Source organism: Rhipicephalus microplus, chromosome 9 (genome assembly GCF_043290135.1).
Source record: "Rhipicephalus microplus isolate Deutch F79 chromosome 9, USDA_Rmic, whole genome shotgun sequence".
Classification (NCBI taxonomy): Eukaryota; Metazoa; Arthropoda; class Arachnida; order Ixodida; family Ixodidae; genus Rhipicephalus; species Rhipicephalus microplus.
Genome location: NC_134708.1, coordinates 61,479,188 through 61,506,674, shown reverse-complemented (window position 1 = coordinate 61,506,674; position 27,487 = coordinate 61,479,188). Strand labels below are relative to the sequence as shown.

At 42.0% G+C, this 27,487-nt stretch overlaps 1 protein-coding gene across 1 annotated transcript in view; it reads right to left on the bottom strand.

The window, feature by feature from the left end:
- Nucleotides 1-3,442: 3,442 nt before the first annotated feature.
- LOC142772282 (uncharacterized) overlaps nucleotides 3,443-27,487 on the bottom strand; it is a 46,893-nt gene continuing 22,848 nt past the window's right edge. The window contains exon 3 of the mRNA XM_075874479.1: nucleotides 3,443-5,624. Coding sequence (XP_075730594.1) covers nucleotides 4,995-5,624 — 630 coding nt within the window. The 3' untranslated portion in view covers nucleotides 3,443-4,994. The remainder of the gene's footprint in view (nucleotides 5,625-27,487) is intronic.

Here is a 27,487-nt window from a genome sequence, read left to right as displayed (position 1 = left end):
CGTGAAGGGGCTCCTCGGAATGGCTGTCGACGGTCACAAAATCTTGAGTGGTGGCCTGGGATGCCCCAGCTATAGCACACATGAGATGGCAGAAATGCAAGGTGCTGCTCAAACCCCTCATTTCCGTTTGCTGGCATAAGATATCTGCCCCGATCATCGCAATTCCTGGCGAAATTGGGCTACAGGTGGCAGCACTGTCCCCGCGCAAGTGTGGATAGGTGGTTGGCGGCACGTATACAAATACACGCTGCGGGGCTTCGTTGCGTGCGGTCTGAAGCGATTGTCGGCAGATAAAATGCAGTGATTAATGAAGTGAAAAAACAGCGCGTAACACAGGACACAGGACAGAGAAGAGACGGACGAGGCGCTGCTTCAAGGCGAACGTATAAAGACGAGTCCTGCAGATCGCAGTAGCCAGCAGGTTTATACACACAACGGAAGAGCGGAGAAAGGGGCGCCTCGTCCGTCTCTTCCGTCTCTTCTCTGTCCTGTGTCCTGTGTTACGCGCTGTTTTTTCACTTCGTTGACCATGTACCAACCGGCCCAAATAAGCACTTTAGTGCAGTGATTAATGTTTACTGTTAATATCTATGTTCTTCTTTACTGAATCCGTGCACGCCCCTTATGCAATGTTGACATTAACCTGCGGGTAAAGCGCATTCTGCCTTCCATAGGGATGCTCGCCCTGGGTGACTCTCTTCACACTTACGCACTAAATCCCGCCTTTGCTGTGTTGTTTGTGCATGATTAGCTTGTGTACCGCCTGCTATGCACTGCTGTAATGTGACTCAACTACATATTTACATCTTTGTCATCTGCATACTACAAAAAAGAGAGAAAGATCATAGAAAGCCCACATAAATGTGCAATTCATTCAGTACCACTGTTCGCACCTTATATGCATATAACTTTTTTTCTCACATTCTGTTCACCATGAAATGTTGGACAGTAGATAAGTCTAGTCAGGAAAGCTTAGTAACTGAGGGCACTTTGTGCTACACTGCATGTACCACGTGAACGCACATGTTCTTGCAACAGTAAAAATTTTATGTAAGAGTTCAGCAGAAAGCTTTCAGCGATGAATTACATGCATGACAGTGCTACAACAAAGGCCTGGTTAATAGGACAAGCATCTGTTTTTTTTTTTGAGACGAAAAATTACCACTGCATGCCTTCTGTCGGTCACTAACAATGCCAAACAAACTCTGAAAACAATGTAAAAATGATGAAATTTTCAGTGAAATTATACGACATTATATATAAGGCATGTCGTCTAAATTAATTTTCAATGTCTAGGCTCTTAAAACGTTCTTAAATCTAAGTACATGGTTGCACACGGTAGATCTGTTTTAAGTACAGTGTAAGTACCGAAATCTCACAGTTTATGTGATAGTGATGTCCTTGAGAAGAGGGGCTGTAGGCAGTCACCCAGATGTTGAGAAAGGAAGAACCCTTGTGAGGCTTCTTCAAGCAAAAACACACAATTTAATTACGTATTTACAGGTCTGAAGAACACTCGGCGTCTAGAAGCATCTTTACACCAAACATGACCGGCCATAACGAAAACCACCGAGACGGAACATCCCTGCGCACATGCGATGCGCTTTTTATATCCCTCGGTTCGTGCACGCGCTTCTCCTGGAACGCCGACTGCGTGTCAGAGCGTTCGTGTGCGAAGCGAACTGCATGTCACTGGCACGCCGGTGTGCGTTCCTCGCAGTGCACTTGGGAGTGTTCCTGAAATCTTGTGGGGTGCAGACAGCATCTTCGTCGACGAGCACCGCTTGAGAGAGCTCAGCTGATGGGTGTCTTTTGCACTGCCAGTCCCCACTCATGGCAGCTCTTCCGTCGCTCAAAGAAATCAACAAAGGGCTGCAGTGTCACTGCTCCCTGAAACGGCCATTGTACTTCTCCTTGGGCATCCCAATCACTGTCCACCATCACCTAGAGCCGCACACCACACAGGGTTTTTCGGGAGGCACACGCACACATCTTGGCGTGGCAACCACTCTCAGCGCACAAGCCCACTTAGTGACCGTCCAAAAACGCTGAGTCCCAGTCGCTGTTGCCTGCTCGCCCCTTGGTGGGACGTGTTACATGGCACTGAATGAAGGTCGCCATCCTCAGAGGCTGGTTCTTCCTGGTTCAGTAGCTGCCTGACATCAGCGGGGGAGGGCGCACACAAACAGGACACCGACAGTGCGAGCACTTAGCCTTCCCAAGATTCGCCCGGTGCAAGTTACAGCTAAGCTCCTTTCACAGTTTATTGCCAAACAGAAGGCTACACGGAAGTGGTGACCTGCTGAACTCGAAACACACGCACGTGCAGAAGACTTATCTTTTGTAGCATGCAAAGAAGCTCAAAGTACTGTTCCACGTTTGCCTCGCTAGTTCGCTAAGTTGCATCTGGGCTTAGGGCATCGCCATTTCCGTCGTCTCGGCTTTAGCTAGTCACCTGTGCCCCGAGTCCTTCGAAGCTAAGACCCAATTCTCTCAACAGAAAGTTGGACTTATTTGAGAACAGGTAAATATACTACTTCAGCAGTCTCAGAGACACTGCCACCTCGGTCTCTAGCACCCCAAATTTCTCTCAATCTTTATTTTTGCAAGAAGCAGGAAAACACGTTTCTTTTCTGCCTCTTGGTTTATGAATGCAAACTTTGGCAGGGTCGCATGCAACAGTCTGACAAAGGTGTGGGTTCGGGTCCCACCGCTGCCACCAGTTGATGCGACCTAGGAGTGGTACTACAGGCAGTCACCCCTGTGCCGGGGAAGGAAGAACCGTTGCGAGGCTTCTTGACGACACAAACAATTTATTTACATATATACAGATGTGAAGAACATTAGGCGTCTAGAAGTACCTTTATATGAGACACGACTGGCCGTAACAAAAACCACCGAGATGGAACACCCCTCGGTTCGTGCACGTGCTTCTCCTGAAACGCCAACTGCGTGTCACAGCGTTCGTGTGCGACGTGGACTGCACGTCACTGGTACACAGGTGTGCGTTCCTTGCAGTGCGCTTAAGAGTGTTCCCACACTCTTAGGGGATGCAAACAGCGTTCTCGTCGACGAGCACCTTTTGAGGAGCTTATGGGTGTCTCTTGCAGTGCCAGTCCCCAGTCATGACAATAGTAATATTTCTATGTAGTGCTATCACGGTCATATAAACACAACTACGGATCCTCACATGATCGATAAACTACAGTGCCATAGTTCTACACCTACCAACAGTGCGCAAGTGCATGACCTAAAGCCTGTTTTTTTTTTACAACCAAGTCACTATAAAAGGCTGCATTCACACAGCATTTAATATAGGTGCTCATGTTCTGAAGGATGCCAAGAGCATCCTCCAGAAAGCTTGAAACAGAAAGCGGCATCTACTCTCAATGGCAGGTATGACAAATATAAACAGCACTCTGGAAAGTTGCACTCACCGATCTTATTACAATGCATTTGCAGCCAAGAAAAACCAAATGCTTTCGTATGTCGTTTCAGGCACACGTACAAACAGTTACACAAGCATTGACTGACCGGACAAACCAAACTTTGAGAACGTACATCATATAGGCGCACATAGAAACACGACTTGGCTAGAAGAATACACAAGGAGCAATCCTCACTTCACCCTTTGGACAGTTGCTGCCAGACGGCAACTTTGCTCAATCTCGCGGCCTATACCTGTCTCCTGTTGTAGTTGAGTAAGTAGTGTGGAACAGCTGCAGGGCATAGGTGTTTCGTGGCTGCTGCTCGTTGGCGAAGGGAGGTCGGTTTGCCGGTGCGGACCGAAGCACAGCTCGGTAGTTGTCCATGTTCGCCACGTTGATAGATGGTGGGAACGAGGCAGGAGATAGTCCAGGCTGGTTGCCTCGGTAGTAGTCATCACTGCTGGAATGGCTTATTTCACGGCACCAGAAAAGCTCTTCCCGGAATATCTGTCGTATTGTCGATGACAGGTCAGATGGAGGGTTGGCGTCGACGCTAGCTGCTGTCGGCACGTTAGCCAAGCGACCCGATTTCGGCGCTATACGACGCATCTTCAGTGCTTCAAAGGTATGGCAGTTCTTCATGATGTCGGCCACAGATGACAGGTTCTTTTTGGTGATCAAGAACTGGTACACATCCTCTGCTATGCCTTTAAGAAGATAGCCAACTTTGTCTTCTTCAGACATACCGAGGTTAACAACTTTACAAAGCTTCAGAATCTCCTCGTAAGTGGTGCAAGTTTAACCAGGCCACTGAGCCCTTTTAGAGATGGTGTGTTCAGCCTGCTTCTTTCTCGTTGTGATGTCTCCGAAGCACTTTTTCAATGCGTCTACAAACATATTCCACGTGGTGAGCATATCCTCGTGGAGGTTGTATCACAGGAGGGAAGTGTTGGTGAAAAAGAGCACGACATACGATAGCTAAGCGACCGAGTCCCAGCTGTAAGTTCCCTCACCCGCTTGCACTGCTTCAACCACCCGTCCACGTCTTACTCGCCCGTCCCACCAAATCTTGGCGGCTGCTTGTAAGAATGGGAAGCAGCCAGCGTCCTCGGGAAAACGGTTTCAGAGGCATCTTTCCTGTTGATGTTGGTGGTAGTCCCGCAAAGCGAGGACTCCGATGAGCGCGAAGGAATGGAAACTCGTTGTTAGAGAATTGGGGTACCCAGCACCTCAACCATTCTGTTACGTGACTTGTAAACAAGGTTGAACAGAGGTTTATTCACAGGGGACGGACAACAAGCGCGTGCCATAACTTCGCGTCCTTCTCCTCTTCCCCCTTCCAGTCATTGTTTGCTGTTGGTTCAATCTAGTGAACCCACTGTAACAATATTTTACACAGTCATGGTACAAAACAAAGCTGCGCAAATCACTATAAAATTGATTACATATTTGAAATCAGCCATCAAAAGTTATGCATATAGCTAGAACTTTGTAGAGCTGTTCTACAGATTTAAAAACCTTGAGTTGCATCTTCTACAAAGAAAGTGCATGCAGACAACTCACTTTCTATGTTGACTTTCTTGTATGCTGAGAGTTCACATGTTTTACAAGATGGTGTTTCCGTGAAAAAGATGCATTGCAGTGGCAACAGGAGAATGGACGTTCTCCAGTGTGGGTGCGCATGTGATCCCTGAGGGTATTTCTCAGTGAGAACGATGCACCGCAGCAGTCACAGGAAAAGGGACGCTCCCCTGTGTGGGTGCGCATGTGGGCAGTGAGGGTCGCCTCATGTGAAAATGACGCAATACACTGGTCACAGAAAAACGGACGCTCCCCAGTGTGTGTGAGCATGTGTTTCATGAGGGTATTTTTCTGGGAGAACGATGCACTACAGCATTCACAGGAAAAGGGGCGCTCTCCTGTGTGCGTACGAATGTGTCTTTTGAGGTTCGCTTTCAGAGAAAATTCAGCTGGGCACAGGTGGCAATGGAAGGGGCGCTCGCCCGTGTGTTTGAAGAGGTGTCTTTGCATGAGGGCTTTGTTCTTGGTCGCAAAGCTGCACTGACGACACGAATGCAGTCCCCCTCGTACAGACACAAGTGAATGATACGCCTCATGGGAGGCCGAAGACAAGGAACCTGAAAAACCACAGAGACAAAATAGAAGCAATGAAAACCTTACATGCATTGTGTAAAACTACACAAGAGCACTAGGCAATGAAGAAAAATTACTGCACTTGTAGATGAAATACATAATCACCTTCGCATAAGCAAGCCACATGTTCCTGGAGCAATAACCGTGCCACGACGACATGGTTACAAACAGTTTCCCTCTCTCTTTGTACATACTATGTATAATACATGAAAAGACCTCCCGTAAATGTGCATGTATAAAATATCGATGTAATTTTGGTACTATACCTAAATGACAAAGCTTATTTCATATACACCATTAAATTAGGCCATATCCCAGCAAAACACTGATTGCACTTTTTTTTTCCTGAACAAAAATCCATCAAATGCTGCACAGTAACCAAACACCTCCACAATTCAATGCACAAAACATAAGAAATGAAATATGAGTGAAAAAGGTCAATATGAAAAGAACTGCAAAATATAAAAAAGGAATACAAATCATAAAGAAGAGATAGAAATTATATCACACTTTTGATGGAGAGAAATGCTCGCACACTTATGCAGAAAGAAAAAAGTATAGGTTTTTCAGTGTACTTGCACAGTTTACATGATTACCACTATTGTCTCTAAACTACTTCAAAGACAGCATAATGATTGAATTAAACAAAAGTAAGCTATGCACCCTATAATGCCCCAGACACTTACTCGAACAGACATACGAGCACGACTTCCACTTCATCGCATAACCATGTTAAAAGCTCGTTAGCTCAAATTTCACGGGACTGGACAAAACATCTGATTCGACCAAATGCCAAATTAACCAAGAACATAAAAAACTAATATTTCTAAGATCAAAACATTTTCAATGTGTTCATCAACTGGTAAATACTCTACCTACTTTGCATAAGAGAAACGAAAAAGTCGCAACTTTCATCAACCTGCAACTTGGTTCACAAAGCGGCCAAGCTCCAAGACACCCATTTCAATAAGCCTGATAGATGTTCCCCACCACACCCTTACCTACCCTCACAACCATTACCTGCACTATGTGCTCATGTTTTTTCCACAAGTAAAATGATTGATGGCTGGCACTTTGTGCTCAGCAATCGAAAACGACTCAACGAGTTATTTTGGTTCAGGCCAAATATGACGAAATTACAAGAGCTTCACGCCATTAAACAATACAGATTCTGGCCTCGACCAACAAACATGTTCGATTTATCAAGTTCTTACTATTCAGTGAATGCAGACAATGACAATTACATTTCTAAGACTGTCCTCATATACGAGAACGGTAAAACAATCTTGCATATATTACAAAACAGTGCAATCAACTCAATGCCTTAATTGCATTTTAAGCATCACCGAGAGAAAAGGCAAAGACAAATACGAATGATCGAATAAAGAACGATAATATATTTTATGAAAGGAGAAAATAAGAAAGATTTAGGCAAGTTTAAATGGTTGTTGCTAAGTAGATGGACTGCAAAACAATAAGCTTATTTGTCCATATCAAAAATTTTGTTGACAAGAAAACACAACACACATGAACACATGCACCAATGTTTGAGAGGGCAAAATGCAAATAAGATAACATCAGGTTGCCACTACTAAACGCTTACATTGAACAGTGTAAAATCAATGAGTCACTACCGAGTGTTGCCGTTGCTTAGATACAAATTAATTCTTTTCAGCACATGCGGATGTGTAAAGAAGTGCATGAATAAATGCTTAACAATAACCAGTGATTTTCAAAACAGGCAATACTTCTTCACACTGATGAAACATAACCATCACAAATTCATTATACACTTCCTCCCAATTTCAATTGACAAACAGAGGCAAAACAGAATAGTGAATTTCACTGATTTCAATGAAGCCTATTCTATACAACAGTCCGCGGACATGGGCCACATCACCACCGCAATCCCACATTCACAAAATATTAAGCAGATATGGTATCATGAAATAATTATTTCAAAAAGGACACTGGAGCCATGCCTTTCTTGAAACACCCAAAGCACGAGACTTGTTCATTTCTTCATAAAGGAATGGACACATCTGCAAAAGTCCACAAACAACTTTTAAAACAACCACAAACAACGCAGTACACTCAACATTAGCTCGGCTTCATCGAACCTTTTTTTCTTATTAATGTAATTGAGTGACCCCTTTTTATTACCTAGTTGGTGCCTACTTATTTTTTGAAAAGACAACCTCTATACAGAAGGCACTTGAATTTGAGCACTTGAATTTGAAAGAAAATATAATATGAAATTGAACGTTGAGGCAGCGAATTGTAGCAGCATAGTAGATATGAAAGAAACAAATGCTTTGTGAACCGAACCAATGAGCTATGCGTGTGTCCCCCATTTTAGCACAAGATATGTTGGTAGATTATATAAAACAGAGGCCCTGTAGCTAAATAAAGATGGATGCATCAACTGTTGATGCCAGGCAATCAAATGTATAGACATTCTCTTTTAGACATTGCGGGACGTTTGGAATATGACTTTCTTGAGTCGTAGCAATAATGAAAGACAACACACACGTGAGACTTGAGCCAGCGAGTAAGCACAACTGCATGTTCTATGCGCTTGAATAGCAGTGTCTCTCTCTATTAAACAAATGGAATAAATTTTTAGTGTCATTATTGAGGTTTCCCAGCTCAATGAAGGAATGATCAGAATGAATCTATAAAAACAAAGGGCCGTGAAAAAATTGGGGTATCTGAAGCTTCGCCTTTGAGAGTGGAACACGACAACAACATCCCGTTTCTGGTGCGTACTTCAAACACTTAGTGTATGAAATCTTTTCAAACTTGCTGTGCACCCGCTAAATGGTCTCAAGTGGGCTACGTCACAGCAGCACCAGCCCGATGTTTACTCGTTGCTTGCAATTTCTGCAGTTCCTCGCCGACTTGCGGAATCTGAACTTCTGGGATGTCAAATGCTCTGTCTCTGATGCACATGGTTCTGCCCAGTCATTCCTGGCTCGGCATGTGGACGTCATGGACTGTCTGCCATGGGCACGTCATATCACTTTGATGTGGGACGACACCTGCGCATCACCCTTCGAGCTACAGCAAGTCAGTGTTTACGGCAACCCGTTACATTGTTGTTTCGTGAACTGGGAGTGCAAGGGAACACACATAACAAGCAAAGAGGCACGCAGGAAGAGCGCTCATGCTGTGTGCCTCGTTGCTTCATGTGTGTGTTCTCCCGTGCTCCCAGTTCATTCAACAATCATTCAGAGTATTTTAGAAGATCCCGTTGAAAACCCTAGTAAGCTGTAGTGCAGCATTAACTTCTGCATTTAAAGATACATTGAAAATTACGTGCCCGCAAATCGAATGCGTCCACAGGCTTGAAAAAGTACTTAGTGGCTATACACGACATGTCATCCCAAAGGTTTCCACCATGGGGGAGAAAGCACTTGTTTTCAAAAATGCATTTCAACTAAAAGGCTCAAACGTGTTTATCACAGAAAATATTTTGTGCACATTAGACACATACAAATAAAAATTTGAGAAGCTTGACTTTATATTTGCAACAACGGCTCTGTGGTGACGTTACGATACGATCATGCATTTAATTGGATATATAAGTTTTAATTGAGACGACATCTAGAACTCCTTAGCGAAGGTCTCAGATTCAGCACCTGGCTCGCGATTTTGTGTACCGCATCTTCGAATTATGCCTCATCCACTGCATGATCTCAATATAGCCTTCATAAAAACATGGCGATCCTGAAACTCAATGCTTGAAGTCTTGTTAAAAAGCTTTCAGATCTATTGTCTCTTGTCGCAACTAATACCTCTCATATCATTGGCATCACAGAGTCATGGCTTCATTGTAACGTTTACGATTTTGAGTTCACTGCACCCTGTTTCATTGCTGTAATTAAGGACAGGACACAAGGCATTGGCGGCGGCGTTGCACAACTTATCCGGTCAAATATCCTGTTCTCAGTGCTGCCCTTGCCTGCTGAAACAGAACCCATCTGATGCAAGGTCTACCTAAAAAATCGATGTACTGTAGTTAGCATTGTGTATCGCCCACGCAGATCATCCCTTGAAGTTCTTCAAGTTCTTGCCAATTTTACGTGCAATGTAAATATCCCTTTAACAAGACTTATCTCTATGGACGATTTTAACGCTCCTGACATCCATTGGCCTTCTCTGACTGTAACGGGTCATGATGCTACAATATGCCATGAATTAATAAATATTTCTCGATCCTTCAGGCTTACTCAAGTCATCTCATGTCCAACTAGGCTACTTTTTATCCTAGACCTAGTTTCCTTAAGTACAGATCTAGCTGACAGCAACTTCTCTTGCAAAATAGTTGAGGGATTCTCGGATGATAAAGTCAGCTTGTTAACACTTTGCTATCCCATGTCCAAATCACCTTATACATTCACCAGCTTCCCCGATTTCACTCGTGCTGAAAACACTTTCACAACTGCTTTTTTAGCTCCCCAGTTTGATACATGTTCTGTGCTTTCTGACAGTCAGGACACATATCTTGTCTTGTTAATTACTTTGAAGGTCTTGAGGCGTGTATCTATTGATTTTTGCCAACTAGGACAAAGAAAAACAATGCTGACCTTCCTTGGATTACTTGAATTACTCGTGACCTCTTGCATTTATCTCCTAATGTCTGTCGACTTAGGTGCTCGCGAAGATCTAATTATCCCATTGCCCTAAACATGTTTAAGAGTGATAAGTATCAACACAACTCAATGATGAAAACAGTGAAAGATTTATTTTGTCGCGTTTTGTTACATTATCTGTTGAAGACTAATCCACGCAACGAATTAAATTATCGTTGCGTTTGTTACATTCTCTGTTGAAGACTAATCCACGCAAACTTCGATGCTGCATCACCTCCTTCTTTCGAATTAGATAATGACATCATAACTGACCCACCAGCTATATTTAATGCTTTCAATACCTATTTCCAGTCTGCATTTGTTTCTAACAACAACACCATTCTTTGTGAGGTATTCCTCATTCTGAATAAATCAGTGATATTGAAATAACAAATTAACGTATTCTTAGCTTTATCTGAAAACTGGAAGTAAAGAAATGCATCGGCCCGGACGAGAAGCACAATGCATTCTTAGTTCGCTACTCTCTATGGTCATCCAAATATTTAACAATCATATTGAATAAATCCTTATTTTCTAGCAGTGTTCTCTCTTCATGAAAAATGGCTCCGGCTCTTTAAATCTGGCGATAAGGAGTCTCTATTAAATTATAGACCAATATCATTTACTTCTCGATCATGTAAAATGTTACAACATATCACTCATAAACAGATTAAGCTTTTCTTGGAAACAAACAGATTACTATCTCACAGACAACATGGTTTTGGACGTGGTTTCAGCACAACAACACAATTAGTTTAATTCACACACGATATTTTGCTTAGCCTTGATCATGGCGACCATGTTGATGGTATATTCGTTCTTTGACACAGTTTTACATTCTAGACTCCTTGCTAAACACGTCATATTAAGCAATGCTCAATTCGTTAAGTGTCCATCTAGCTTTTTGTCACCTCGCTTTCAGTTTGTTTTTTAAAGGTGAACCAACTCTGCTGTTATTAATGTAACATTGGGTGTGCCACAAGAGTCTGCTCTTGGGCCTTTAACTTTTGCGTGATCTGCCATGGGATCTGCCGAATTTTTTATTTGCATGTATATTCATTTTTCGGTCACGCACAAGATCACGCAACAGGACCAGCAGGGTTGCAAAGGATTCAGAGAGTGATTACCAGTGATGTTAATGAGCTTTTCATGATGAAAGAATCCATCAGCACACATATTGCTAAAAGAATTTAGAGGAGTGATGACCAACACCTGTAGGGTTGTAGATGATCCACTTATACCTAAGTTTTATACATGGTCCAACATATGAACTGCTATTTTTGAGGCTGAATGACACAGTGAACTAAGTGCTATCGTGCAGTGGGCTCAGAATACACGGCGAAGTCTATCACCGTCATCAGGTTTAGCTCTAAGCGCCACATGTGCGGCAACTCGCCGAGAGATTCCCATGGAATCAACTGACACCATTTTTCAGAACTTCCAGAACATTGCGTAAGTTTGCATCCTCTCTTTTGGTATATCCGTGCGAATGCTCCATAATTCATAGTGACTCGTGAACTCAGCATTTGCTATTAAAAGCTGGAGAAGTGACATGCATCACTATTTATGAGATCCATAAATGTGCTAAAGGATTACAGAATCACTATGATTTTGACAACACAACTTTCAGCCAGAGTAGACTTCTTTGTGACTGACCAGTGCTGGGCACGAAAAATGTTTCCACATCTGCTTGGAATTAGGTGGTCACAATATTAAAGGTGCTCATTAAACTGTTCTCTTTAACAGTGTACTGTACTGTACAATGGTGCAAAAAGGGGAGGGAGAAGGTTATAATTTTCATGAACTGGAGCTCTTCGACTGAAAACCTGTAATTCCTAAGCTAACTAAGATAAATTAAACGAAAACTGAGTCAAAGTATGCTGCAGAAAACAAATAAGAAAAGCCTATTCAAAAGATAACTTTAATATTGTAACACAGACGCAGGAGTGAAGTTTAAGATTTCTGCCAGCATAACAACCAATTTTAAACATGGATGGCATTCTTCTAGGATATTTCTAGGCAAATTGTGCGAAAATGAATACTCCTTTTCTAAGGATAACAAAAAAGATTGATTGATTTGTGGGGTTTAACGTCCCAAAACCACCATATGATTATGAGAGACGCCGTAGTGGAGGGCTCCGGAAATTTTTACCACCTGGGGTTCTTTAACGTGCACCCAAATCTGAGCACACGGGCCTCGACATTTCCGCCGAGCAGCCGAGCACCTTAGACACTAGACCACCGCGGCGGGGCGGATAACAAAAAAGAAGTACTTTGAGCCACTCTGCACAAAACTACACTAATGATGATGAATGAATGCTAGAGAAGTGCAATCTGTATACCATGCAGTAGGATGAATGAAGTTGACTAATGTGAAGTGACATGCAATACATGAACTAATATCTGGGGTTTCACATCCCGAAACCCACGATGTTTGATAGAAACGCATGCTAGCAATGCTGTCGCGCAAGATGTGGCAATCACGCGTTCACATGAGAACTCAAGAGCAGGCATGTGTGCCGCACCGCAAGTTGACCATGAGCAGCACATGATAGCCTCCGAGATCATATGCATGACCCTCAGAGGCATTAATACCCCTCCGTGTGCATTGACGTATAAATTACACAGGGTTTCCGTAACATTTTTTTTCCCAGTCATTGGTATGCTGTGTTTACATGCACCTACCATGTCATGCAAGCCATATCTTCACATGAGACATACCAAGAAAGGTGCACTAGACAGAGACAGGACTTGGTCAAGGAGCCAGGCCCGAAGAAATCAACATGCACGACTGTTTGAGGCACGCACACATGTAAAATCTCCCGTTCGCACAGGAGGCTATCGAACCTTCGAGATTGTGCGGGCACAATTGGAAGTAGCAATGTATTGCACTAAATCTGATGGCTGGACGAGTTTGTGTGTATCCACATACGTCCCCAACACTACTGCCACTCTTACGACATTCCGCGAAATTTTGAAGGCTCTCAAGTGACAAACAAATTTTTTCTCCGCAAGATTCGAGCAAAAAACTGTTCTCAATGCAAGAAATGGGTAAATCCGAGCTGTATTCACAATAACACATTTCTTTCTAGGCCCCACAGTATAGCAAACTCTATTCCTAAGGCACTTGAAAAAAAAATAAAAAGTAAAAATACAACAAATAATATTTAGTGCACAAAGTGAATTAAATCAGCGCAAAGGTGAATTCTAAACAAAAAAATACATAAGTGATTCAAGTGATAAATTAAAAGTGAATCAGATGTGAACACTTCACCTACAAGGCTTTAACAAAGAAGACCAATGGTGATATATAAGGGTGGGAAAGGGAACACTGCGGTTAACTACAATTGCCAGAAAAAATTATGGTTGTCTTGTTAACAGGAAAGCATCTTACAAATGCAATAGTCAGCATTAAATGAATGGATGCTCTGTAAGTTCTTTCTGCATTCCCCTTTGCGACAGAATTATCAATAACAGGGGTACAACAGCGAAAACAAAATTTGGTGCAATGTTTGGAGCAGCAAAATGTTTATTTCGGAACAGTAAAATCGAAATTTGAAGCAGGTTACGGGAAAAGAACTAAATCTTTATCATGAAAATCAAATTTGGAGCAGTTTAAAAAAGAATGCTAACATTTAGAAACAAAATATATGTACAACACATTCAACCCACCTAAATAGTGCTGCAGAGTAAACATGAGAACTGCTATTTCAATTAAAGTAGTATTCTGAATCACCTCACTGAACAACCAATGATGAAGTTCACGTTACCATGTGCCACACCTGCTGAATCCTTTGACAGACTCTGCGAATGCAATTGTGGCTCTGCCAAGCTGGGGACCTTAAAATTCGGGAGATTTGTAAAACCAAGAAGCAGGGGTGGCAAAAAAAAAGAAAAGAAAAAAACTGACACACAATATGTCATTGGCTGCTCCAAATGATTGCCAGTGCCTTTTTTAGACGTCAGCAATCATACTAGTACTCAATTATGAGGGCATATACACACATCTGTTTTGAATAAAATGTGCTGTGTCCCATGACTAGCACCAACAGCCCCTTCCAAATCATGTACACTTTTCAGTGGGGCACTGGTGTACTGCAGCGGAGGTGCCTTATAAACCATACTGCGCTGGTTAGAACAAGGCCAAGCATATGTCGAAGTGCTACCCCCCCCCCCCCCACTCACCAGATTGTTTTTCCTTTCATGATGGAGACAACTTCTCGGTTCACTTGCAAGGTGAATTCAAGGAGATAAAGTAACAACGATGCGCGCCTGTTGGCCCGGCGCCGGGTATCTATCGCCGCAACGACGCAACTTCAAGTCAGAAAATTGTGTGAAGTGCCACTGCTATGGAAACCAACACAGTGGTTGGCAACAACGACTTTTGCAGCTTGTCGACCTCGTTCGCATGCGAAAAACGCGACATACGTTCCTAACATGCCATAACCGCATTTGCCCAGTAGGAAATTCATATTTTTCATGTAGCGCTAGTGGCTACAGCAATGCATTTTCATTTTTTTTTTCTCGTGAAGTTCAGCCGTCTCGCCTATAGGTATCTGCTGTGGTCAGCGGACCGATGGGCGTCCGTTGTTGTTACTTCATCTTATACTTTAAATGGTCAATCCAGCTCGCGAATATCCTCATTTAATGAGTATCTGAATTACGCCGTGGTTTAAGGTTAGGGTCTGCATGCTTAGTTTGATTTCTCGCTGAAATTAGCACACCTGAGATAATTTTCAGGCTGGTCGGGCATTTCAGCGCATGGCGCAATTTCAGCAAATTTCATGGTTTTGGCGGAGCTCGGTGCAACAATGGGGAATTGTATCAAATTAGTGCGATTGGCCCAATTGGCGCAGCTGTTGCACCCCTGCTTAAAATGCAGCCCAGACAAAAAATATTCCATAAAAACTCAACCCATGAAATATATGAAACAAAATTCGATTGGACGAAGCTACCATAAAACTGGCAAAAAAATTTTTTTGAATTTAATGAGGTAAGTTTGACATCACGGTTCAGGCTGATCACAAGTGGGTAAATATATTTTTGCTGTCTTTGGGTCACACAGGTTCAGTGAACCCAGAAAAAGTGGAGCGATCTTGTGCGAATATGAACACACTGAGATTGTTGCTCCGAGTAAATAAGGTTGAGCCAATGCAGTACTGGAAGAAATGATTGCTTAGGTGAATGCAAAGGTGTCTTTTCACGTTTCTCCTGTCCTTGATCACGTCCGTGCAATGCCAGCAGGAATGCAGTCCACCTTGTACGGACATGAGCAAATGGCGCTGCACACAGGACGCCAAATGCAAAGAACCTGCAAAGAAACGAGGAGAACAAAATGGTATTGCAAACCATACGCCACACGCTACATGAAACAGGACTGCAGTACCAGGCAATCAATAAGTGTTGCTGCGTACGTAAGCAACATTCTGGGCAATGTTTGCCGATAAAAAAATGTTGCTGAAGTGCTAGCAGTGCAACAATCGAAAACATGTGTCACCCAAGCTGCCATCTTTCAGTGCATAAGTACTACACTTAGTCAATGCAGCTGCCTGCTGCCACTACGTAGACATCCGACTTGAATGATATAGACACTATAGTTAAACGGTAACAAATAAGACATCTGCTTGTTACAACAGACCGTAAAGCTTTCAACAAATTATTGGAGTTAGTTAGTAAAATTATATGTACAATGCCAAGCAGCAAAAGCTTCATTCGATATTGCTACTTATTAAGCATGTGAAATAGGACTACTGCTAGATAGTATTACTTCCTTTTAATGGCTAGAGTAGCATTGCCATTTTATGTGGTGAAAAGCACATGCACATTTTTATGCATAAAACAATGAATTGTTGCTTTGTACACATTAGCATACTTCATATATTTGACAATTTTAAATAATTTGAGTGAAAGCATGAAGATATAGTGGAATATCAGAAGTAAATTATTCACTACAATGTTTTAGCAGCCTACATGACGACACACATGTACACATTACACATTATCGGCTTGCATAACTGGTTATCCTGAACAAATACAACGGCTACACATTGAGGGAACATTCAGAAGGCCCGCTTGGCATCTTTAAATAATTGAAAACTCTTTCAATGTCGAACTAAACAATGCCCAAACCAGCTTAAGAAGAAATGCCCCGAGACATAGAATGCAAGTTTTTTTTTCATTTCAAAATTACATAATTTTCATTTTCAATAACTTTCTTTCAAAAGTTTAGTTTCTCTACTTTCACGAGAAAAAAAAAAAAAAAAAACTGGAGATTATCACAAAAATAAAAGTAGGTTAAAGTCACTTCCAAATAGTACAAGGTGACTACTGAAACAAAAAGAGCTCGTTGTCTAGAGCCCCCTGAATATTGTCACCTGGCTGCTTGCCAGTGCGTTTTTGCATAAAGAGTTCACTGAAAACACATGCTAAAAATAACAATAATTGACAAGCTCTTATGATGGAACAAATCACATTAAAAAACATACCTTTTCCACATAGATGACTTTCCACTTACACCTTTAAAATGCGTTTTTCTTAAGGTCCATGTTAGGTCAACTTCTTTACCTTGGACATAATATTTTTAGTACTTCTGGTAGCCTAATCGGAACGAAAGTTTGCCACCTACATATTCCTCAACATGTGAAGGATGCAAGACTTTCCTTTAAAACTTGATATCCCCTGTATATTTATTATGAACCAAAAGTAAGCAATTATGATAGTTTGTGATTATATTCAAAAGTGTTCAATAGTAATTTGATTTTTTAAACTATCACAGCTTTAATAGTGGCCCACTCTTTAAAGAATCCTTCGCAGCTATTCCGGCGAAGCACGCAAATCTCTAACCTATTAGAATGATGTTGCCCCACTTCAGCCTAAAACGGTTCTCTTCAATGGGTTAAAAAAATTGATTGTAGTGCATCCACGTGAAGAAACAAAAAAAAGGTCATGTAGCTTATTATTTGTCAGATGACTGCAAACTGTTGGCACTGACGCTATTGCAGGTTCAGTTTCATTTGAGACTTGGATACACATGAAGTTTTGAGTGAAATCGGCATGTGCTGTGACTTTAAGAATACATAGTGTTCATGTGATGTCACGCCGTTGTCGCCCTCTCCCGCCATGCCTGGGTACCTATGGCAGTTCACGTGCTGCAGCGCGTTTTGTGGGGGGCTCGTTATCTGTTGCTGTGTACAATGTTGAAAGGAAGCATTGCGGTTTTTTTGTTGTCGTACTTTAACGAGCTCATCGGATCAGGAAGGCCTCGTTTGTTCACTCGATACAAGATCAGAAAATCAAGATGTGCGACACGTATACCAGCCACCGCATACACCGGCTGCCCGCACGATCTAAGAGAGCCCATTATCTTGCTTTCACTACAAACACCACAAATTGCGTGGCCCAAGAACAAGTGAAAGCCCAAAGTCTCTCGAGACACACTTTTAAGAGCGGATGAGTGAAGGGCAGCAGCTCTTATCAAAAATGAGCCCTGCAAAGCTAGGCAAGCTTACAAGAGATATAATATTAATATTAATGTATTGCTGCGGCCCATGCCACCAAAGTAGCAGCATTCCCCCCCCCCCCCCCCCCAAGTGTTTTAAACAGGGCTGATGTTGAGCCTGTTTGATTGAAATTTATGGAAACAGCCGAGGAAAACATTATGCGAGGCAGATAGAGACTTCGCGTGGTGCATACCACGGTAATGCCGATCACTTTTTTTTTTTTCACGTAGGTTTTGACACCTTTTTCACCTTGTATTTTACTTTTTTTTGTACGCTAATGTACAGTGGGGACCCTAAAAATGATGGAGACCGTGTTAGGAAATTAATTGACTAGTTTTCGAAAATCCTGACCCCCCAACTCGAACAGATTGGCTATACTTCAATATGAACAAATATTGTTTCGCATCATCTTTCACAGTTTGTTTCAATGCAATACCCGAATTTCCACGATCACCATCACGATTATGACCACCTCCCTGACACGCTGATTGTGCATGTAGTGGTCGAGGACAAGTTTGTATGTACAGTATCTTGGTAAGCTATCTCTGTTTGCAAGTAAGTGCTTGGCTATGGCACTTACCAGGAATGACGTTACACCTGAAGACCCAAATATCACCGAGTTTCTTCAAGTAGTTTTTTGTTAATCCGCGCCAGCCAATCACGCCGGTACTTTTCGGAAAATCGCAAAGTGCGTTGTCAACTTTGAGTAATAACTTTCGGCGAAGAAACACACCAAAGCTCTGCTCTCTCTTCGGGGACTACTAAATTAACTTGCCTCACTAGCAGCCCTCAAACTTGCATCGTGAGGCAAAACTAAATAGGCGCAAGCTTGAGGAGACAACACGGTAGCGGTAGGCGACGGGGTCGGGAGGTGCCCGGGCATGTCGGTGGCTCATTTCAGAAGTGACGAATGGACGATGCGTGGCGCACGTGCACACTATCTATACAGAAGGAAAGTCAAAGAACATTGTCTGGGGTTTCAAATTGTACTATACAAGAAATTCTTTTATTTCTCCGAAAATTATTTATTCAATCATCTTGAATAGCTTACAAAAGTTATCCATTAAAACTGAAATGCCTCTTTTTTACAGTGAATAAGAAAGAATGATAATTTTAGAGGCTTGTTTCTTTTAGCCAGTATTAATGAGAATAGACAATTATTGTCTGTTCTAATTCATATTGTATCTAACAAAAAACAAGCCCTTAAAATTTCCCTCATTTCTTAAATTTAAAGCGAGGGTCTCGTTTTGGCAGATTGATGCCTTCAGGTAGCATGCCTTCAGGATTATTGGTCAGCTGCCAGCTCATAAAAAAGATCATATGCTATAAAGCACTAGGAAGCAGAAAAAGTGTGTTCCACACTCACCTTTATGACTGCAATTGGTGCTAACACTCCTAATAAATGCACAGGTATGCGCGATGACGAGTGCGGGGTGATGGCTGCACTCAAGCTCAATTCGTAGGACTTCTGATGCCAAATCTGAAAGTTGAAGGTCTGCTTCCTGCTGGCATGTCATCTTTTTGCCCACTTTACTTTCTCTACATTTGTATCACTATTACTACAAATGACGTCGTATAATTTACTTGGCCTTATCATCTGTCGATCGACAGTTGAGGCTTTTAAAAGCATGTCAACCAGACATTAGAGCACAGCATGTGACCTGGAATTTACAATTAATCTCGAGGGCTGCCAGCAATCACTCGCTCTTCTCTCAACAAATGATGCCATAAGCCCGAATTCCTCTACCGTTGCATGACTTAATTATTACGAGCTAAATAGTTACAACAGCTGCTGCGAGAGGCAACCCATGCACTCGATTGCGATTTCGCTGAATGTAAAACCCAAGTTCGAACAACAAATACAAAGAAAAACGGTTGAGCTTCGCCTGCAAGAATAAAACGCAGTAACGTGATTAGGCCCCATGCTCAATTCCTTCTCAATTGTTACCGTAGCTTTGCTTCTTCATGCATGCCTCAATCATGCTGCAAGGAAACGAACAACTGTGCACACAAAATTGGCCGTTTCAAACTATCTTTGAATGCATACTGCAAGTACAGCCAAGTGCCCGATATGCCACAATTATTCACTTTGCAAATCAGATAAGTGCACACTACACATTTGTAAGGCAACGTGCGAACCAACGCAGTTTATCCTTATGTTGATACTTTTGCAGCTGACGATTAAAGAACCAACGCAGTTTATCCTTATGTTGATACTTTTGCAGCTGATGATTAAATAAGACTGAATGCTTTTTAATATGTTGTCTTTGTAAACACCCATTCTTTTTCACTTTCTGAACCTGAGAGCGACCCCATGCGTCTGCCAACTAACATTACACGCGTCAAGAAGACTCCTCCCACGACGTTACATTCACACAGTGTTTTTACACACTACGTTACATTCACACAGTGGCTCTGTGGTAGAACGCCTGCTTGCAATGCAGTTAGCCTGGGTTCAATTGTAGACCAAACCAAAGTGTTTTATCACTTATTTTTTTGCACCCTTCTCTATTTATCAGTCATGGACAATCCGATATTTGTGCAGCCTGTCTGCAGAAACTGTGGCTTCTTAAAAGAAAACTTCGGAAAGAACCCAGTGGCATAAAACGTATATCCTGCAATGCCTGTGTGAGGTCTAAATTGGAGTACGCAACAATTGTGAGGGATTTGCACTATCAAAAAGATGTTTTGCATCTAGAAAATGTTCAGTTAAAGCCATGAAATTTACATTTGGCATATACAAATGCCTGGATTCCCCTACAGATTTAATGAAGCTCAATAACAATACGGCGCCTGAAGCTTGGAGAAAAGTTAACAGCCTTTCATTCCTTCATGGCTGGTTTGCAGGTACAATCAATTTAACTTTCCCATCATCTGCTAAGCGTCTTAATACAAGAACAATGCGGCCCTATCACAAATATTCGTTGGCACCAAGCTTCACTCGCACAAAAGCGGAGAGTCATGTCGGGAAATGAAAACAGCAGAAAAGGCGGCAAAGCCCGGACAAAAACGGCGGACTAGCCTCAATTCGCACAAGTAGTAGATTCTACAGGTAATAATAAGCTTCTTTGATGAACTAATAAAAGTGCAACAATCCTCTTTTCCTGCCCGCTTTCCGTCATGCCTTTATCAATTCTAGATGGAAGCACAACGACTTGCCCAATAAACTGCTCCGATGAAATGCATTCCTTCAATAAAGCTGTACGAAAAATTGCTTGGATTACTGCTGCAGGACCTCAACTGCTCCACCACTGAGGCGGACACAATATTATGAAGGACAAGAAGAAATAAGGACAAGGTTGGTTTATAAATCCAGCCTTACATGAAGACTCTCAGGCACATTGCCAACCACCACGGTAGCTTCATCACGAGCCCGCACTCGATATAGTACAGATGACTATGCCATTTGTGGTTTACCTGCATTACGCCAAGCTGCGAAAGCAACAGCATATGGCATCCCAGGTCCCTCAAGTGCCCTGCACACACAGAATAATAAAAACAGCAAGAACGGCAATAAATAGGCAAGACTGAATTGTTAGTACTGGCTTTCATATTTGTATATGAAATATTCTAGGGGCACGAAATTACTAACAACAATACTATCTGGGGTTTAATGTGAAATGCTAGTCAACATAAGACTGATATTACTGATTAACCTGAGCACATATCACCAGACAGTGGCACTAAATTGTGGAGCTCACACAAACTCACTCAAGAATTGTATTTTGTAAACTCACTCGGACTCACTAAATGTTACCTCAGCCGGACTCACTTGGACTCAAGCTCGCCAAAGTATCATTCACCTAGACTCACTCAAACTTGGACCCGCAGCTCGTAGTCTAGTTCAGTCTGAATAAGCTGATCCACAAGGGGGTTTGCTGACCTATGAATGTGGCCACCAAAAATTTGAAAAGATGCCTAGTTGTGGTAAGCATTTGATAAAATAAAAGCATGCCAGCATTCAGGTGACTCAACTTGTCTGTGAAGTGCCATTCGCTGCTTGTGAACTACAAAACGAGAATATCTGTCTTCACTAAGGCAACTCCAAAGTTATAATTAACAAGGAACTATAATTATGCCGAAACATGAGCTAGGAGGCTGTCCCAGGTATACTGTTGTTCACCCAGAGTTGCATTAGCAATGAAGACAAAGTTCAAGTAAGCATTCAAGTAAATTCAATAACATATAGGCATTGCAGGTACCAACAAGGTGCAGATATATATATTTCAAAGGGGCACTGCTACACTTTTTGAGCACGGTCAAAAAATGATGCCGACAGCCAAATACTGTAGCGCTATGTGTGGCCTGGCATTCACAATTCATTCTAAAACTTTGGTAATAATCCCTCACTCTTCTATCTAGAAATGATGCTACATACCCAACACTGCGGCCGATTACCGGGCCGTCGCTGGATTCTGCAACATGACCGAGCACACAATCGCACTGAAAGTAAGCAACATGTTCAAAGAAAAAAAAAAAGTGCTCAAGGTCAAGATGCATGCTGATGGAGGGATACATCTTGATGCCCCTGTGCCATTCCCTTTCTTGGTGTACTTTTCAACACAGTTGTAACACAAGAGGAGAGGGAAAACACTTGAAGCAAGAAAAAAAATCGCCGTAACCCCTCTCATGCTTGCCTGATTAAAAAATTCTTGCTACATGTGACAGGTGAAGCAGCATGTGCTAATAGTAGGACTATTTCATCATGGCTCAGAAACGTGTTGCAGGACTCCTCTAACCCTTCCACAGCCACTGACGTACTGCTACGCTATCGTATTTCCTCCCACGTAGTGTCAGAGCCGTAATCACATGCTGCACTCTACGGAGCTAGAATTAATATTAGAATAATATCCAGAGTTTTACATCGTAAAACCTCAATGTGAATATGAGGAGTGTCATGGTGCATGAAGCTGCATAGCATTTCGTGCTCCCTTTCTTAACCCTTTCGCCACCTTGCCCGTCTTCGCAGAACTCATTTGCATTACTTGTGTGCATGCGCTTTGAGTTGCCAATGAATTCGTCCTTGCGCTGCCAACTGCTAGCTTCCCGGATAGCTCAATTGGTAGAGCAACAGTACCGGTAAGGCGTTGGTCCTGGGTTCGATCCTAGAACCAGGACGAATTTTTCAGCCACTAAGAAGCTTTTCTTCCTGTAAAATCCGTATGAATTTCTTTGTAGCTTGATGCCACAAGCGGGTCTCAACAGAACTTATTTGCATTAAATGTAGCTTTGTGCTTAACCCTGAGTGGCTTGGATGAAATCAATGAAGCTTATTTGAACAAAAAGGTGAGAAAAGCATCTATATATAAAAGAAGTCTCTTGTGATTAGAAACTAGAGAGTCATTTTGTGAATGAGCACTCTGGGCTAACCCACGTATTCTGTGATCCTCAGCCAAGTAACCATAAACTAAGGAAGCCATGCTCCACCACATTTTCAATCTCTGCATGCCACCTCACCAATAAAGAAGTCAAACCTGACTAGTTGCTTATGTGACGTGGTGAGTGCTAAGTCTGAGTAGTTTAAAAATGCGCCAAAGCTTGCACAGCAAAAAACAGTGTAAAATGGTACGCCGTGTTTGGAAGTATTATGCACGTTCAATGCATTATAACAATTCATTCAATGTGCAGAGCACCTAATCTGTTAGTGATCTGAACGACTCGAACAAATGCCACAATGCATTTGTAAACAATTGTCAAAACAGTTTCAGGTGTTCATATGAGCAGCACAGGTGGCTTTACCTTAGCAGGCAAGAAACAAGTCTACAAAATAGCAAAAATTTTTTTCGCATGAAGCGATCACTTAACGATTGTTTACTCTGGGCCAGCAAATGCACACGTTAAAATTGCACAGTCACCGTTGAAGGTACCAGTACTGATATATTAAAAAAAAAACGTAAACAAACTTTGCTGCAACATCAGCCTTGACAAAAAATCGTTGATTTATTAAATCCGGTACTGACTGAACTGATTGAGGAATGCAAATGGCGCGTGCTTTATTTGCGCATGTTACCACGGTTTTTAAAGCATTCTACGACATATCGTAGCGTTTCGACTATCGAGTTATAATTATTCTAGGCAAGAACAACAATGGGGTTCACTGGCAATGCACGACTTGGATACTTGTCACAACGCTAAGACGACCCACATAAAAATAAAAAAGGAGACACACGCTGCCGTTCAACCGGGATCACGAATACACACAAAAAATTATAACTCGAGAATAAAGCCAACAAAAATTGAAATTCTGGATGTAGCTCTAAGGCACACGGCGACTCTTTACGAGATGTGCCCCTGGTTATTTTGACCTAGTGCCTTCTTAACTCTACAGTCGGTATTCAAAACATATTCCACTGTTTCCAACAGTCACAAGTTAGGGCTGCAATTACATACTTTCTTACATTGCGATTACATAATACATATTTCGCCCACATTTCTCGGGGCTCGAAACACGAAACTATTCAAGCACACTCCAAAGAACCGCTGAGTTAAAGAAAGCAATAAGGGCAAGATTCTGTTTGCCGAAATAGGCAACATGCATCAGTTTGTTTGGAATCTTGACAAAAAATAATAATAATATAGATGCCAGTACATCACCTGCGAATGTCAGCTGCTTGACGGTAATGCATTACACACATTTAGTCGTGCTTCTGCTGTGCATTGTGTGCGTTTGTCGTTCCCCGTTGGTACCGTCGATACCACGAATCCACTCGTCACTGACACCTCGGATGACCCCGTTTTCAAGTACGTTTGGCGAACTGGACGAATCTCCGCAACGTCAAAGCCACGTTGGCGCTACAATAAGGGCGAACAAAGCTATTCAGACGAGTCTACGAAATGAATGTGGCGCGTCCCACTACCACCATATTCTACCACATCCACAACATGAAATGACAAACAATAAGTAAACAGAAAAAAAACGCGGATTGCGCGCCGTCTCGTGGCAGGCTGTTCGCAGCACAATTGGGTTCGGTTTCGAATTCAAGTTAGACGCACACACAATTTTTTTATGCATTTTTTTCAAAAACCAAATGACCGTTTTATTTATCAGATCTATACGACATTCTAGTGGCTGTATACGCTCTGCGACAAAATATTACTTGCTATGAATTAGTTATCATTTCTTCGAAATTTATCTTTTTTCGTTTTGAGGAATGAACGTCCACGAAGAGTCCTGAACTAAGCACGCATTCTGACCAGTGCACCGAGTTTAGAGTGGAGCATGTTAATAAAAAAATACTGCTTCGAACTGATTTGCCAGGTTTTGCTTCGTTTTCGTAAGCGTCGGAGGCTTCCGTACGTTTGCGAGAGTTGGCGCTAATTACTATTTGCGTTTAGTGCGAAGTTCTGACTCGTTACTTTCTCGCTCAGCTCGAAAGTGAAATACATAAAGTTTCCTAAATATACAGCAAACTCTATGGCGCAACGAGTCTTCCAGCGTGCTCGACGGGGCTGATTTCAGTTTCACCTCGATTGGGGCCATGAACTTCGGCGATTATCTTCTCGAATAAAGTGCGTTTTCCGAGATCGTTAATATGTGGGTGTATCAAAATATGGCGTGCTACAAGCTTTTCAATTCGAATAACGACATGTAATCAAACTTATCAAAGAGTTTTTGTTTATAGCTCAATAGAACGTGGACTTAAGCGCGCCAAAGTTTTTCTGCCTGGGCGTAATTCATTTGCGAGGACAACAGCAGCCTCACTGTCATAAAAGTTTTAAGATATTATCTATATTATCTGCAACAAAGTAAACATAGAGCTACTGTTTGTGTGCGTGCGTGTGTGGCAATGGTCAAACTTCATTCAAGCTGAACCCGATGGGACAACAAAACCTTCATAAAATCGTTCTTATTGAACGTTGTCAGCTGGTGGACAGCGCATCCCGAAAACATTTAGTAAAGAAGCTTCCATGAATATTTCATCGTCCCTTCCATGCAAATATATATATTTATATATATATATATATATATATATATATATATATATATATATATATATATATATATATATATATATATATATATATATATATATATATATATATATATATATATATATATATATATATATATATATTGTATACGCTAAGGGGAAAAGAAGGCAAAATAACTACCAATATGGATAGGATAATTAAAATAGTGGAGGAGTTTTACAAAGATTTGTATAGTCGCCGGGACAACCATGAAACCATGATCTTAATATTATAAGAACTAGCACTAATCCAGATGACGCCCCACCAGTAATGATAGAATACGTCAGAAAAGCCTTGGAGAGCATGCAAAGAGGTAAAGCTGCTAGTGAGGACCAGGTAACATCAAATCTGCTGAAAGATGGAGGACAGATTGTGTTAGAAAACCTAGCCACCTTGTTTACGATGTGCCTCCTGACCGGAAGAGTACCAGAGTCTTGGAAGAATGCTAACATCATCTTAATACATAAGAAAGGAGATGACAAGGACTTGAAGAATTACAGGCCGATCAGCTTGCTCTCTGTAGAATACAAGCTATAGTTACAAAGGTAATTGCTACCAGAGTTAGGAAAACATTAGAATTCAATCAACCAAAGGAACAAGCAGAGTTTCGAACAGGCTACTCAACAATCGACCACATTCATACTATCAATCAGGTCATAGAGAAATGCTCAGAATATAATCAACCACTACACATAGCCTTCATAGATTACGAGAAGGGATTTGATTCAGTAGAAATATCAGCAGTCGTGCAGACACAGCGGAATCAGGGTGTCGATGAAGCATATATAAACATCCTGGAAGAAATCTACAGGGGACCAACCGCTACCATAGTGCTTCATAAAGAAAACAACAGAATACCAATCAAGAAGGGTGTAAGGAAGGGGGATACAATATTCCCAATGCTATTTACCGCGTGCTTACAGTAGGTTTTCAGAGACTTAGAATGGGAACAGTTAGGGATAAGAGTTAATGGAGAGTACCTTAGTAACCTGCGCTTCACCGATGACATTGCATTGCTGAGTAACTCAGCTGACGAATTGCAACTCATGATTTTGGAGTTAGACAAGAACAGCAGAAAGGTGGGTCATAAAATCAATCTGCTGAAAACGAAAGTAATGTACAACAACCTCGGAAAAGAGCAGCGTTTTGAGATCGGTAATAGTCCACTTGAAGTTGTAAAATACTATGTCTTCTTAGGGCAGGAAAAAACCGCAGAGTCGAACCACTAGATTGAAGTAACTAGAAGAATAAGAATGGAGTGGAGGACATTTGGTAAGCACTGTCAAATTATGACAGGTAAATTGCCACTATCCCTCAAGAGGAAGGTATATAACAGCTGTATCCTGCCGGTACTTAGCTACAGAGCAGGAACATGGAGACTTACAAAAAGGGTTCAGCTTAAATTGAGGACGATCCAGCAAGCACTGGAAAGAAAAATGCTAGGTGTAACCTTCAAGAGACAAGAAGAGAACAGAGTGGATTTTGGAACAAACGGGGGTTAAGGATATAATAGATGAAATCAAGAAGAGATAATGGACATGGCCGGGCATGTAGCGCGTAGACAGGACAATCGCTGGTCATCAAGGGTAACTAACTGGATTCCCAGAGAAGACATGTGGGTTAGGGGGACAGAGAAGATTAGGTGGGCAGATGAGATTAAGAAGTTTGCACGCATAAATTGGCAGCAGCAAGCACAGGACCGAGTTAACTGGATACACATGGGAGAGGCCTTTGTCCTGCAGTGGACGTAGTCAGGCTGATGATGATGATGATGATGATGATGATATATGAGTGTTTGTCG